The sequence below is a fragment of the Monodelphis domestica genome, chromosome X, assembly GCF_027887165.1.
Source record: "Monodelphis domestica isolate mMonDom1 chromosome X, mMonDom1.pri, whole genome shotgun sequence".
In the NCBI taxonomy this organism is placed as follows: Eukaryota; Metazoa; Chordata; class Mammalia; order Didelphimorphia; family Didelphidae; genus Monodelphis; species Monodelphis domestica.
The window spans coordinates 37,462,731-37,476,700 of NC_077235.1; the positions used below are offsets into that span (position 1 = coordinate 37,462,731).

The 13,970-nt window shown below is 35.7% G+C and overlaps 1 protein-coding gene across 18 annotated transcripts in view; it reads right to left on the reverse strand.

Moving 5' to 3' along the window:
• FMR1 (fragile X messenger ribonucleoprotein 1) overlaps positions 1 to 13,970 on the reverse strand; it is a 62,430-nt gene that overhangs the window by 12,635 nt on the left and 35,825 nt on the right. For 8 of the 18 annotated variants that reach the window (XM_007507255.3, XM_007507245.3, XM_007507251.3 and 5 more), the window contains 4 exons: positions 9,765 to 9,874; positions 9,014 to 9,148; positions 8,360 to 8,422; positions 214 to 300 (listed from right to left, as the gene is read on the reverse strand). In XM_007507255.3, the coding sequence (XP_007507317.1) occupies positions 214 to 300; positions 8,360 to 8,422; positions 9,014 to 9,148; positions 9,765 to 9,874 (395 nt within the window). The remainder of the gene's footprint in view (positions 1 to 213; positions 301 to 8,359; positions 8,423 to 9,013; positions 9,149 to 9,764; positions 9,875 to 13,970) is intronic. The other 10 variants (XM_056808995.1, XM_056808994.1, XM_056808996.1 and 7 more) reach the window with 2 other exon arrangements.

The window sequence follows — 13,970 nt, forward strand, 5'->3', positions numbered from 1 at the left end:
AGAAAAAAGGAAGATGGTAAATTGAAGTTTGCCTAAATCAAATAGAGGAATTTACGAAGATAGTGAAAATAAAGCAAAGAGTTTTCCAGAGAAATATAATGGGATCTAAGTAGACATTTCCTAATTCCCAGAACTCCTAAATAAGAAAAATTTCATATTTAAGCAGAAAAGGATCAAAAGGGATCAGAATTTTAAAACTGTACCTGTACTCACCTTTAAATAATTAAGATGATAATCCAAAAGAACTGTTGCATTGGTGATGCTGTCCTTGGTTCCAACAAAGACGAATGGCACCATTCCCTGAAAAACAAATTGCAGTAATAAAAACATTTGTAAACTATAAGTTTCAAAAATGAATGATCCAATTCATACAAATAATGACTATAAATTCAGATTCCTTCTATTTTGCATACTGAGGGGAATTATATGTCAACATAAGCACCCTGCACTAATAAAATATAAGCCTTTACTTTTTAAAAAACTACCAAATTGATTGAGCTTTATATATTGGTTTAAAACACACTATACAAATTAAAATTATATAAGCATTAGGTTGAAGTCTCATGAATGAACATTTGAAAAGGAATATTCAAAACTACAATAGATTCCTCATCTAGCTCATTTTCACTTTTGATATTAACAATAAAAATTAATTCAAAATAAAGATTGTATATCCAAAGCAAAACCCGATCAAAAGAACTGGCACAAACACCCCAGACTTCCTTCTAAGCTCAGATCAAATGCAACCTCTTATGAGCCTTTCTTGATCACCCCCCTCCCCCAAGCAGTCAGTGTCACTCATGCACCCAACAATTACTTTGCATCCATTTTGTATTTACCTTGATGTGTACATATTAGGCACCTTTGTAGGCAGAGGCTATTTCGTTTTTGCCCTTGTCTTTGTGCCCCCATTTCCTAGCACAGTGCCTGGCACATAGTTGGTACTTAATAAATGAAGTTCTTAATAATGGGACAGTCATTATGACAGAGTACAAAATGCAATAGCTCAAAAAGGTTACATTTCTCTATTTTTTAAGGTATAAAGGGGTAAAATATCAAGGAAAGTATGACTGTGTACTATCAGAGTCTAATATGAAGAGATCCTAAAAAATTATATCTCTTTAAAAATGTTTCTGGTCAATCAGCATAAATTGGTAAAAAAAAATAACAAAATACATTTCTGTTTTATTGATCTCTCTTCCTTAAATGGAACTAACAATTGAAACAGAATGGCAATTATGCAGAACAACTGGCAAAGGTGAAGCAATATGCAAGTTCTACAGTTCTGACTATAGAAATCCAAAAGGCTATGGATATTGATAGGGAATAGAAAAGTGAGGTGGGTATTGTTAGCATTGATGTCAGTACTGTCAGTCAATGGGGAAAATATAAGGTACTAATAAGAATGGAGATCAAACTCCCTCACCTATCGTGGTCCCTAGATCTCAACCTAGGAACAATGACAGCAAAGTCATATTACTAGAGAGACTGGCATAAAGAACATACTACAAAATTTGAAAAACATATTTGTTTTTAATTTTTAAAGTTCTAGCTATGACAAATGACAACAAAGTAGGAAAATAGGAAGTATTCCTGCCTCATCATCTGATATATATGACTTAGAATAATACTTGAAAACAAAAATGATGTGTCACCTACAGATACAGGAACTATATGATGAACTATTAGAGAAAAGCAATCTGGCAAAACAGCACTTCTCAGTTCTGCAGAATTAATATTCCTCTTCTTTATCAGTATCATTTCTCTTTATATCCAACACAACTATACAAAAATAGATTTTTACATTAGTTCTGAAATGTCTTAACATTCTCTGGCCAAGAAACAACAAAGTTAACTAAAACTTTAGTCTACAAATTTAGGATTCTGGCTTTTGACTAAAGAACTGAAAAGCACTAAGCAAAAAAAAGTGTGAAGGACAAATTAAGGCTCCCAAAGTGACAGTGAAGGCAGCCAACATTATTGGGTCAACAACAAATATTTTACTCTTACCTTTGACCACAGAAAAAGATACATTAACCCCAACCTTGCCCCATTAGGCCCATGCCCTCCCATATCCTCCAAGTGTTGAATTTAGACCTTGGTCTCCTTATCTATAAACTGAATGGGTAGACTAGATGACTTCACAAGTCTCTTCCAGTTTTAAATGTATCCTTTATAAGTCATTTTAAAGTTCATAATTTTGAAGTGCTTTTCATTTCACAGGAACTTGACCTAGGTCAGTGATGGCAAACCTTTTAGAGATGAACTATTGGGCCCCACCCCCACCTTACCCCAAACAGGAGAGAGAGGAAGTGCTCCTATTGGACTGCTAGGCAGAGGGGCAGGTGAGGAGAGGCCTGTGTGGAGGGAGAGGAGAGTAGCTCAAGCACTCCGCTCCCCTCCAGTTCTGTGCCACACCATGAGCTATGCTCCCCTCAAATCAAGCTCCTCTCCAACCCCACCATGAGAATCACCTTCATCGCAGACTCAACAAGCTGCTGGCTGTGTGCACCCTCATGCCACATGTGAGTCCTCCCTTACCCCAGACAGGGGAAGGAGGAAGCACTCCCATTGAGCTGCTGGACAGAGGGACAGGGGAAGGGAGGAATGACCTCGAGAACATGGAGAGGGGGAGGGGAACAGATCCATCCAGAGTCTCTCTGGCTTTCTAGTAATGAACTCTGGTGGGTGACTCCAGGCATACCCACAGAGGGCTCTGTGTGCCCCTTTTTTTTTGGCATACAATCCATAGGTTCACCATCACTGGCCTAGACGAATCATATCCCAGTGTTCTGAAAGAACTTAAAATGTGATTGCTAAATCACTGTCTATGATGACTTAGGAACTAAAGTGAATGGAAGAAGCACCACTCAATTAGAAACAAGCAAATGTTGGCCCAGTTTTCCAAAAAGGAAGAGTTGGATATTTCATACAATAGGCTACTGAGTCTGATATCAATTCCTGTAAAAGATAACTCTTTCAAAAAGAAATTATTTATGAACATTTGAAAAGGATCACTAAAAAACAAGCATGGTCCATCAAGAAAAGTCATGGCAGACCAAGAGGACAGAATGCTATGAACATAGAAAAAAGTTTGCCAAAATATCTCCTAACATCTCCATGAACAGAATGGAGAAATTGGGGCTGGATAATGATATATTTAGGTTGATTCATAAATAACTGACAGGTTTCAACCTGAAGCAATGTCTCTACTGCCATGCCAGAGATCTCTGTTCTGAGTCCTGTTATGGCCAATATTTTTATCAATGATTTGGATGAAATCACATTTTCAGATGACACAAAACTGAGACAGACCACTAGCTAATTCTTAAGAAGAAATAGGTATGAAGAGTTTGAAAGATTTGTAAGGTGAGAAGCTAACAATAAAATTTCCTAAGGATAAAAATGACAAGTCTTGGCTTTGGAGATCAATAACTCAAACTGCAGAATTACAGAATTCAGGAGACATGGTAAAAAAGATCATTTTTTTAAAGGCCGAGGTGCTGAGTGGTAGAACACTCCTATAGTCCTTGCTGTTAGAAAAGCTGGTATATTGCTTGAGCTCAATAGTGCTTAGATGCAGTAAGGATAAAGGTAGTCACATGTCCTCCAGGTCCATTACAATAATGCTACAGTCCTGGGAGCAGAAAGCAGAGAGCAACCCAGCTTTGTATGGAAAGGAGAACAGGTCCAGGTTAAAAAAGCAGAGCAAGTTCAAGCTTCCATGCCAACTAGTATTAGATCCAGGCCCATGAGGGCCTGCTGAACTTCTGGCCTAGGTGAGATAGAAAGAGTTGATCTCAAAAAAAGAGGGGAAAAAAGTCCTAGGAATTATGCTGACTTCCTTTAAGCTCAATGTAAAAGTGTAGTGAAATAGCTAAGAGAGCCAAAGATATTTGGAATTACTAATACGGTGCTCATAGCAAATAAAGTGTCAGTCTCTACTATGCTTTGACCAAGTGAAGAGCAGTGACTACTTCTAGGCACCATATATTAATAGAAGCATAAGCTGGGATGTATCTAGAAGATGATTAGAATAGTAATTAGTGGAAAGAATGGAGAACTAACCTAGAAAAGAGATGGCTTAAGGGAGGGAGAGGAATCTTCAAATATTTGAAAGGGTTATCAATTAGACTTCTTGTGCCTGGCACTGAAAGACAACACTAGAATCAATGGGTAGTAAAAAGAAAACCTCAATCTCAGGAAAAAAGTCTCCAATAAATATTCAATCTGAAATATGTGTTGTCTCAAGAAGTAATTTTTCAAGCAGAAGCTGGATGGCCATTTATAAGAAATGTTGTAGAAAGAATCCAAGATTGGTTATGAGTTGGACTAGACTTCTGAGGCCTTTCAAATGCAAATATGCTATGATTCTATAATTGGAACATTTTCTAGAAATTATTCACTTTACAAGGATGACATTTAGATTGTGCGTTAAGATTTACTAAGTACTTTAATTATATTATCTTATTTAATACTCACAACAGCCCTATAAGGCAAGTATTACATGTATTATTACCATTTCAGATAAGGAAACTGAGGGTTAGAGAATCTCACATTTCCTTTATGACTCAGTTTCAACCCTATCAGCTACATGAAATCATTTTTGTCCATCCATCAGCAGCCTCTACTCCTCAACTACCAGCACCTTCCTTAACTACCTCATATTGATTTTTATTCTAATTATGGTGTATAAGTTGCATCTGTTAGAATAGAAGTTGTATAAGGGCAGAAACTGCTTTGCTTTTTGTCTTCATCTCCCCAGCCTCTGACACAGGGGCTGGTATGTAGATTGGTTGATTGCTCATGATCGCGTAGTGTCCAAAAAGGACTGAAGCCTAAGTTTCTGCTGACTCCAGGTTTATTCCTGGTTAACTTATCAATGACATTAAGGGTCTTTCCAATATATTACCAAATAATTAAAAAACAAAGATTGTAAATCAACAAAAAATGAACATATAAATTTGGTAACTGGGCCATCTTATGAAAGTAAGCTGAAAGGAAGGAAGGTGAAAACAGGATGACAAATCAACAGAGAATGATGGTGGACTCTTTTTAAGTCTGTAAGACAGAAACAGCACAGTATGGTGAATAGAACACTGAAGTTAGAGCTAAGGAAGACTGACCTGGGTTTGAATCCTGCCTGACACTTAGTATCTGTGTGGTCCTAGACTAGTCACCTAACCCTTCTAAGCCTCTGTTTCCTCATCTGTATAATAGAAATAACAATAGCACCATATCTCATAAGGTTGTGGTAAAAAATATATTAGGTATATGTAAAACACAATGTAAACTTTAAAGTTAGGTGTTATTTTTATTATCCCTTAAATGGGGAATGGACATTAAAATGTCCATGGTAGTTCTATTTCTGACTCTTAATCGAATAAATCAGCACTTTAGTTTAATTACCAATCACTTCTAAGTTTTGGTTGCTAGAAAACAAAATTCTCTGGACCGGATCAGCCCTGGATGAATGAGCTACACTTCAGGGAATTTTAGAGCTAGGACAATCATCTGGTTCAACTGACTTCAGAAAATGAGAAAAACAAATTGCATAGAGGCCAAATGTTGTGCCCAAGAGTATAAATCTCATCAACTCCACAACAGTGGGTTTGTAAATCAAATGCTTATCTTATCTTTCCTATAAGGATAAGTCTTCCTGTTCTAAATAGTTTCTACCTTACCTCTTCCTTCATTCCAGTCCTAAGCAAATAAGAGCCTAAAATAAACCTTTTTCAATCCCAGTACCTTCTACAATAGGAATCTTTTTCCTTCCCATAAATATCTTCATTCGTCACAAAGCTACAAACAGTTAATGTTAGGGAAAGGGACCTTTATTTTCACCAGTCAGTTCCCCTGACAATCACAGTACCTTAAGGAGCACCAAACATGCCCTCTTCTTATTAGGGGATGTACGTTAGGGACCTTTCCCCTCAAGGCTCACTGAATAACTGAACAATAAATAACTAAATTCCTTGAAAAGGTTTCTAGCTCTACAGAACTTAAGATGAAAACAGATAACTCTTTTGAGCACACTGAAAATTTATTTACTATGCTCTCTCAGAAAGTGCAATAGATATTAAATTAAATTTTTAAAAAAGAATAAAAATCCAAAGGAGTTAAGTGAACTGCTCAAGGTTACACAGATACACAGAATTGGTTTGTTTAACCAAGTGTTTTGCCATTTACAAATATGGTTTATGTTTTTCTGTGTATTGTTCTTGTTGTTGTACAATTGTGTCAATCGCGTCTGATTATTCATGACCCCATTTGAGGTTTTCTTGGCAAAGAAACTAGAGTGTTTGCCATTTCCTTCTCCCAGCTCATTTTATAGATGAGGAAACTGAGGCAAATAGAGTTAAGTGACTTGCCCAAGGTGACTCATCTCTTAAGCATACGAGGCCAGATTTGAACTCAGGAATTCTTGATTACAAGCCTGGAACTCTATTCACTGTGTCACCTCACTGTCCCAAGTATTGTCTATACAGCTTATTATATCCATTATCTCCATTGAGCATAAGGCAGACAACCCAAGTCATATTACCTTTTACAGGCGAGAAATAGCCATGAGTCCTCATTCCCCTATTCCATATTGACACGCTTATTTCCAATATGCGTATCCTTATGGTTTCAACTTCATAGGCAAATACACTAATCATACTTCCTATCCAAATGCACTCAATTTTTAATTGATTTTTTATTTCATTTAATAACAAAAAAATCTAGTCTCTAACCATCTCCCTCCTACTCTTTTTCCTACCGAAAAGAAAAATGAAGCCCTTTCAACAAATACATGTGTAGTTAATAAAAACAGATTGGTCACATTCAAAAAATATATGTCTCAATCTGCACCCTGAGTTTAGTCCCTGTCAAGTAGCAGAAATGGGTTAGCAATTTTTAACATGAGTCCTTTGGAACATGGCTACTCAGTGCATTGATTGCTCTTCTTAAATCGTTCAAAATTGTCTTTAAATGTTGTTATTGTATAAATTGTTCCCTATTCTCTTAAAGACACTCTTTTCAGGATTCCTTCCTTTGTATTCACTAGAGAACTTTCCCCACCACTGGCACTGTCCTGACTCAGGGCCTCTCTACAAATATGACGGGCACCATCCAGTCAATGAGAACCAACCTCTACACTGAAGGATCCTCTTCTGCTAATACATATACACATTTCATCAAATAACAATTCAAGAGAAGAATTTCCTTCCTCATATAATATTATCTTTGCAGTATGCCCAATAAACTCCTGCATAATCTCATTCTCCACTGTGTACCCCTGCTCCAAAACTGGACTAAGGAGGTTTATATTCTTAGGAATCATTCACTCCTCCCTTTAAGCCCCAGAACAGGTGATGAAGAAAGCAAGAAAACAGATTCTTTTCCTATGCCAATGTTTCCTTCCTCAGTCTCCACACTGAAAATTATCAATCTTACTTATTATTGCAATGAGCTTTTTTAAAAATCTGACTTTTTTAGATAATAAAGAAATAGCAACAGAATGTATAGGCAGGTTGAAAAGAGGAGAGATACCAGCTAGGTAGTACAGTGGATACAGTGCCAGGCCTGGATTTGGGGGAAGCTGGATTAAAATCTGGCCACAGATACTCCCTAGCTATGTGACCCTAGGCAAGTCACTTAACCAACTGCCTAGCCCTTGTCACTCTTCTGTCTTAGAATTGATACTAAGACAGAAGGTAAGGGTTTTGTTTTGTTTTTTAAAGGAAGAGAAACAAGGAGAAAAAATATATTTTAAAAATCATCTGGCTTCTAAATCCAAAGTAATTGCAATTTAAATCGGTATTAACAAATCTTTACTATATGAATAAATATTAGAAATAAATACAAAAGTTTCTAATATGTAAGAGATCAGGAATCAACCCAGAATTAAGAAAATTCTCTTAGATGATTCCCCAAGAAATCATGTCTTCAAGATATTTAATCATATGCTTTATGAATTACCCTAAAACGTGACTGCCTAAAAATAAAAGTATCACAAACATCTAAATTCAAAGAAAAAAATCCCTATTCTAGCTTCTATTGGAATATTTCCAAAAATAAAACTACAGATTTCTCCCAGTACCCCAAGGGGATGAAAATTTATGGCTTCATTATTTTCAGGCTTCAAAAGAACTACCCAAAAAAATTAATAAATAAAAGAGCCATATCTATTGTGAGAAGCACAATAAAAATATGTCTCTGGCTTTTGGTTGTTCTTTATAAACCCTTGTGGTCCAGTGCATACACAACATACACATATAGTATACACATGCACACACACTTGCATTCGGACCAAAAAAGGGGAACAAACAAAAAAAATTGTTTTATATAGTTTCAACAAGGGTGATTGATTTCCTACCTGCCAAGACTTGATTTCAGGTTTCTGCGATTCCCCTGCTACAATTGATGAAACCACTAACACCTAAAGCAGTGTAAGGAATGCAAGTGTTAGTGATATCATGAACTATAACAAACGATACACAGAATCCTGAACTCAAGACTTTGATTTTCACTTTCAGTTGTTTGTTGAAATATACATTGCGGAATTTTTTAAAAGGCAGCCCAAGTATTTAAAAACCTAATGGAGTTTGTAAACTGTGGTGAAAAAGTACTTACTGGTATACCTAAAATTCGCAGCTTGTTTGGAGATCAATAAAAAGCATGTTTTATCTTATGTCTATGGTCACAAAATATTAAGCAGGCATTATGAAAATTTATCCTCAAAAGAAAACCTTGCCCATTAAGCTCAACCCAGCAGCCTATATTCGTAGCATAAGATTTGTCACTGTGAATCAACTGTGAAGTATCTATTTTCTAGTTTGTGAAACTTCATAAGCTGGTGATCAGATGGGAAACATATGACATTAAGAGCATAAGGGCCCACCAGAGAGGACTGTAAGCCTCTTTTCATTAAAATTCATCTAACTGAAATAGTAATTGTTCATTGTAACGTAAATGGAAGGGATTTTTTTCCTTCTTTAAAGTTCAATTCAAAGTGACAAATATTTCTTACCCTTTGGACTTTTGTACTGCTGGACTGAGAAAAATGAGTGTAGTTTTCCTTTAAATCTAAGTATTTCTTTTCTTCTGAGGAATTAGATCCAACCCTTGAATTATTGGAAGGTAGGGGATTTTGTGGTATAATTTCCTTTGGCAAAGAAAATAAAAAAATAAGAGAGAGAAAAAGCACCAACATTTAAGACCTTATTGAAATCTAGCATCATATTAATGGCTTAGTTTTTTAAATGAAAGGCTTTTAGCATGCATAATTATAAATTAATGTGAAAGCAGAATAAATATCATTTTAAAAGTCAACATTAAATATCATAACTAATTTTACCTTGAAATATTTCTTCCTAGTAAAAGTTTTAATACTTAATAAGTTAGGTACTTGTTAATTCTTAAGTAAAAATACTGATATAAATATAAACATCAATCCAAAGAAAACAACACGCTTTTGAGTATGAAAGCAAGCTTGCAAAATGTTAGCGAAAATAAAATTAAGGGCTATAAAATATATTTTAAGGAGCTACAGAAGAGATACTAATATGCCAAATGTAAATTTTAAAGCACAAGATACTATTAAAAATATTAAATAAAATATTGTAAAAATCATAAAGACCTAATAAATTTCATATCTTATTTTCTTTTCAGTCAAGAAAATAACTTGAATCAGAAACATTAAATGCATAATTGGTCTATAGAACCTCACAATGGCCTTATAAGAAAACTATAATAACTAAAATATGTAAGCAAAACATTACCTCTTCTTGTGGAATATTTTTATCATTTTCAGCCTCAATTCTCACTCTTACAACACCTGACTTGTCCACAATCTCTTGAATCAGTTTTCCATTTTTTCCTATTACTTTGCCTATGGATAAAACAAAGAATGAATCATATTGAGTTTTAGGAAATATTATGCATTTAAATTGTGTCCATAGTTTATTTATTCTATTAACTGCAAAATAATTCTACCTCAATAAAGAAATTTTACATGAAAAAGAATAATTTTTATTCATTCCTTTGGGCCTGGACCAGTTGCTGAAAGTGTCTATTAAGATTCACAAAAACAGGGGGCAACAGGGTGGCTCAGTGGATGGAGAACCAGGCCTAGAGAAGGGAGGTCCTAGGTTCAAATGTGGCCTCAGACACTTCCCAGCTGTGTGATCCTGGGCAAGTCACTTAACCCCCATTGCCTAGCCCTTACCACTCTTCTGCCTTGATTCCAAGATGGAAGGTGAGGGTTTAAAAAAAAAAAGGGATTCACAAAAACAGGAAAATTCATTTCAAAGTATTTGTCATGCTATGTGTAGCATTCTGTGTAGCTGTGTATATAACTCTACAAAAGTACTAAAATAAGAGACCAGAGAGGCCATGTGATCCAGGCTATATCTGACCAAGAACTTGTTCTCTAACATCTCCAGCAAGTAAGTAGTCATCCAGCCTTGACTTCAAATGCTTCAGCTGAGGGGAATCCTGGCTCTTCCCAAGGAAGCCCACTGAACTTTCAGATTCTAGCTGGTAGGAAGTTTTCTCTTTTATCAAGCATTTGAACATCTACCCAGTGCTCCTACTTCAACATGCAGGGTTAAATCTTCAAAGTGTGGGAATTCTCTCTACTAATATTAGATGGCAAGTTATCTGCTCTCTCCACTACAAGACAGCAGTTAAACAGGTCGCCCACAACACTCCTCAGTGCAGCACAAACCACATTAAAATGCCATTGAAAAATATTTAGCAAAATAAAAATTTAATACAACAAAGAAAACAATACATTTTAAACTAAATCCAAGAGCAGTCCCCAGGAATCCTTTTGTACAGGTAAATGGCCCTCATTTCTATTTGAATCTGACACCACTGCATTTACCACCTATGCTACTTCTTGGCAGCACCATGCAGTGGAAAGAGCACTGGATTTGAAATTACAAGACCCAGGTTTAAATCCTGCCTCTGCCAACTTAGGCTGACTGTACAAATCCTCAATAGGATTACAATGCATTATTCATTAATATTTATTTAAATGCCAAAACCATATTTGAGCAATTAGCAGATTATAAATTAACATTTGATTCTTCCCCTTTTTCCTAATAGTTCATCATCATATATTTACTTAATAAATTGGTATTTTCACTGCTGACACTATAGATTAGTTTCATGGTATGTAACAAAGAACTGCTCTTTTTAAAAAATGGTTATCAATATTGTACAAGCTTCAAAGTTTTCAGAGAGCATATGTTATGGGTAACATCACAATCTTGAAAGGATTGAAGTGCTTTCTCCAAGTCCTAAGTGCTCCCTCAACAGTGGAAATCATGAAAATCCCCACCGATGGAGCTAAATGGACAAAGATTGGATATTATCCACCTTAGGGATGTGAATAATTTCTACCCTGAGGAGATAGTCTGTTTATTCTATTTTAATTAGTGCCTTAAAATAGGCATCACCTTTTTGCTCTGTGAACTAGCCCCAGGTCACTTTTTATCCCACACTGGCACTACCATCTCAGCATGATTCTAACTCTCCTTCTCTTCAAATACTAATTCCTCCCTTGACTGACAAGGGTGCAGTTTCCTTCTTAATCTCTATTTAAACTTTTGTCAGTTTCCACCTGATTCATGCCACTTGTAACTTCTTATAAATTATGCAAATTTACAATTAAATTTTACAATGAAGTCTTAGTAAAAAGAAGAAAAAGATAACTTTTATAATGTTTTCTATTAAAATCTTGGGGCATTTGTGAACACTAAGTAGCATATGATATTAACCAAAGCTAATGAAGGAAATTAATTGTTCAAGAATATAAATGAGGACCTCCTAAAGGATGAGTCAAATATCAAGAAACATATAATTATAAAATTTTCCATTAAGTGTTGGATCACCTAATCACAAATTCATCCTGTGAGACTTAGATGGAAAGAGAATTATAATGTTGGCCATATCTCACACACACACACTCACACACACACACATACACACACACACACACACACTATTACTTCAGGGAGGATTGTATTTTAATTTAAAATCTAAGAATTTTTGAATTTTTTTTGTTTAAGATTGTATTTTTATAAAAATCCAAGAATTTTGAATTTTGTTTAAGATTGTACTGTTATAAAAAAATCAAAGATTTTGATTCTGTTTGAGAAAAGATCTTCAAGAAAGAAGCTTGAAACTTTTATATCCAGAGAATGAATTGTTGCAGAAAGATGCCAAAAACCTACACTTCATCAAGAAGATCAAGAATGAACTTTGGATATGATTGATTGGACTGAACTTTTGATTGAACATTTATTGTAATTGTACACATTTATGCCAAAAGGGACTGCCCCTAATTTGGCTTTCTGTCAATGCGCCTAGCAAAACATTGGTTTTGCTTTCTTTTCTTTTCTATTTCCTCTCTCACTATTCTAATTTCTCTTAAAAAATGAATATTGTGTATATCTATACTTAGAAGTGCATTTAGAACTACAAAATGATTATGTTAAATGATCAATGGGGAGACTAGTCTCCCAATGATCATCAGGGGGGATTGTAAACCTTAAAATTTCTTAGACTTATGAATGTTGGAAATTTCCCCATTGAGAAATCTCATACTGGAAAAAATTTCCTACTGATAGTAAGAACTCTATTGGAATGTGAACCCCCTTGGCATGGGAGGATCCTTCTCCTCCCTACCTGGGACTACTTTAGGACAGAAACCTTTTGCTGAACAATGGAAAGGGCTTTGACCTATGCTTAAGCATAGAACAGGAAGTTCATTGAGTCATGATTGATTTTAGAATTGATACAATAGAGATACTTGGAATGACAGAACCAGGTCTTGGAACTTACAATCTCCACCCTACTCAGCCTAACAGGATTTAGGAAGGGCTGCAGCATAGATCAAAATTTAATTATTTGAGAATATGACCTTCAACAGACATGTGCAAAGGGGGGCAGACCTCTGTGTGGTCCTGGGTTAAGCTAGAGCCACCATTGGCACAGGGGAGACACGGACAGTGATTGGTAGATGTGAGAACTGAGGGGAGGGGACTTAGATGGTTTCCTTAAAGATAGCAGGGTCTGAGGACAGGGAGAAGTGCCAGAGGAGGTTTTGCTCTGAGCAAGGTGGCTCTGAAGGAGGACTGAGGAGGTTGCTCTGTGGGAGGACCAGGAGAGGAGGCTGGCTCTGAAGGAGGAGAATTCTCTGGAAACATTTCTTGAAAGGAGGCTCTCTTGAAGGTGGAGCTTGAGGTTGGCATGAGAAGCCTCACCTAGAGAGATCTTGGGTGAGTGATAAAACCAACTGACTGATTTATTCATTCTTATTCCTTTCTTACTTTCTCTCTTTTTCTATTGATTAATCAGTGTATTATAAATTAAATTTCTCTATAAAACCCAGTTGGCTTGGGTATATTCATAAATTGGGAATATATTCCCTGGCGACCATCTTATATTTATATAAACCCAAGACACAGTAGAAAACATATTTCAGCGGTCATAATTGATATATATATATATTTCCTTGCTCCCAAACATTTTAATTATCACAAGTCAAATATCAAGAAACATATAATTATAAAATTTTCCATTAAGTGTTTGATCACCTAATCACAAATCATCCTGTGAGACTTAGATGGAAAGAGAATTATAATGTTGGCCATATCTCACACACACACACACACTCACACACACACACACAACCTGATTTGTCTGCCAACTGTAACATAAAGAATACTTTAGGATGATTGCTAACATACATAGAGCAGACCAAAGCTTTACACAAAAAAACTATTGTACTTGAAAACTAAAAGCTATCAAGTTGATTTTACTCAGCAGGTGTCTCCAGATAAACTATTCATCTCAGCCTCTCTATTCTTCTTATAAGAATATAAGGAAAATGACTATTTCATGAAGATCACGGGTTGCAGTTTTAGGTATGAAATTACTTCTATACCCCAGCTATACAGCTACAATGACACTTCTTG